Source organism: Metopolophium dirhodum, chromosome 1 (assembly GCF_019925205.1).
Source record: "Metopolophium dirhodum isolate CAU chromosome 1, ASM1992520v1, whole genome shotgun sequence".
Taxonomy (NCBI): Eukaryota; Metazoa; Arthropoda; class Insecta; order Hemiptera; family Aphididae; genus Metopolophium; species Metopolophium dirhodum.
This window is the reverse complement of record NC_083560.1, coordinates 34,378,518-34,380,230: the sequence shown is the minus strand read 5'-3', so window position 1 is coordinate 34,380,230 and position 1,713 is coordinate 34,378,518. Positions and strand designations below refer to the sequence as shown.

The following is a 1,713-nucleotide window of genomic DNA, read 5'->3' as shown; positions in this document are numbered from 1 at the left end:
CGGTAAAGAAGATAATTTATCTTTTATACCATTTAGTAACATCAAAATTAAAAATTATATTTCTAAACAATGTACCTAGTGTTATGAGGGAAGGATGATAATGTATATTGTATACAATATATATTGATATATTATTAACAAAACAAAATTAAAAATCAGTATGCATATTTTATTGATTAATTGAATAATTAAAAATATGTCTACAATATATAATGAAAACGTGTGTGCTTATAATGGCTGCAAGAAGTGGTCCCCATGTTTTGGGTATAGTTTTTTTAGATTTCCTTAGAATTCTGAGCGGTGAGTTGTAAAGTATCTACACAATTATTATGCATAAAAAAAAGTTAGTTATTTTAACACAATAATAATTACTTAGATGTAAACAATGGTATGCTTAAAATAAATGTATCAGGAAAAAGATACCTTACAACCAACGCTATTCCTACTTGTTATTTAGATAGTTCTAACAATGTCAATATACCAAAATTATTTTTCTATTAGTCATATAATAAGTTGAACTTATTTTTGACAAAACATACCTTAATTCATAACCTATATTACATATTAATTATTATTAGTTATAATAATATATTATCATATATTATTATTATTAACTTATATGTCAATATTGATGTACCATAGTAGCTTAAAATTATTCTTAATATTATGAAAATGTCATTGTATATGTAGGTAATGCATGTGATCTAACGTCAGTGGGTTACTACGATAGAGTTTATTGTGAAGCTGAAGCACCATCAGCAGAATCTTCATTTATGATGGCTCTCATTAAAGTACTGTTTCATTCTACAGTTAATCTTTAATGAAAAAATCAAATAAACTTTTATTATCTGTATTTAGATTGGTGGTGTATTGGTTATGCCATTGAAAGGGGCCCTCCTGAAAGTAACGAGGGAAGGTGAACTCTCGTGGAAAACAATTCAAGTCGTTCAAGTATCGATACCACATCTTGTTGTGTCAGAAAAATGTAGCAGTATGGAAGTTTTAAAGTTTTGTAAGTGAATAGATTGTAAAGTGAAAATAAATAAATTTTAAATTTTTGTATGTTTTTCAGCTACTGTTCAACCATTGAGTTTAAATGAGTTATGCAGATCAAACATTCGTGCAACCATACGAGATTGCTTGAATGAAAGTCATCCTGGCTTGCAAATGTACATTAAGTGTAAACCAAATATAAGTTTTGATCAAAAATCGTTAAATGAGGCTCGCCGTGGATTGGTGAGTTTACGGAGCGTTGTAGATGTGATTTCTAACCAGAATACATCAGATCTGGATTCAACATCTGAGAATGAGGCCATTAGAGAAGATAAAGATGACGACAATGGCGATGATGTTGATGTTGAAGAAAAAATTACAAGTGGACAGTGTGATAAGAGTTTACTTAAAAAACTGCATCAGATACCAAAAGAAAAGCATCAGAAGCTGGATGTTCTTCTGAACAAAATAAAACATTGCCCGAAAAACCAGAAAATACAAAAAGAATGAGAATGAATACATTATCTTCTACAGTCAATAATCTCTCCAAAGTTTTATTGAACTTAAATTATTAAGATTTTCTCATAAGCACAATTTTTTATAAGCATTTAAAGGTAAAATTTAAATAGGGGTAATTGGATGTCGCTCTGCTCAACATTAGGTTACAGCTGTAGTAGTTGGTATGAAATTAGAGTTCATTACAGTCTTGCAAAAAATACT

At 29.0% G+C, this 1,713-nt stretch overlaps 1 protein-coding gene across 1 annotated transcript; it reads left to right on the top strand.

Moving 5' to 3' along the window:
• Positions 1 to 233: 233 nt before the first annotated feature.
• On the top strand, positions 234 to 1,503 carry LOC132937015 (protein-L-isoaspartate O-methyltransferase domain-containing protein 2-like). Its single transcript, XM_061003842.1, has 4 exons — positions 234 to 264; positions 691 to 791; positions 859 to 1,012; positions 1,073 to 1,503. Exons 1-4 carry the CDS (start codon positions 234 to 236, stop codon positions 1,501 to 1,503), a joined length of 717 nt encoding a protein of 238 aa, XP_060859825.1.
• The last annotated feature ends 210 nt before the right edge of the window (positions 1,504 to 1,713 follow it).

Bases quoted from the DNA above. Each gene is read 5' to 3' on its own strand.
- LOC132937015 (XM_061003842.1), top strand. From the start codon at position 234: ATGGCTGCAAGAAGTGGTCCCCATGTTTTGG. The intron at 265-690 runs GTATAGTTTTTT...TTGTATATGTAG, and splicing joins AAGTGGTCCCCATGTTTTGG to GTAATGCATGTGATCTAACG. The intron at 792-858 runs GTACTGTTTCAT...ATCTGTATTTAG, and splicing joins TTATGATGGCTCTCATTAAA to ATTGGTGGTGTATTGGTTAT.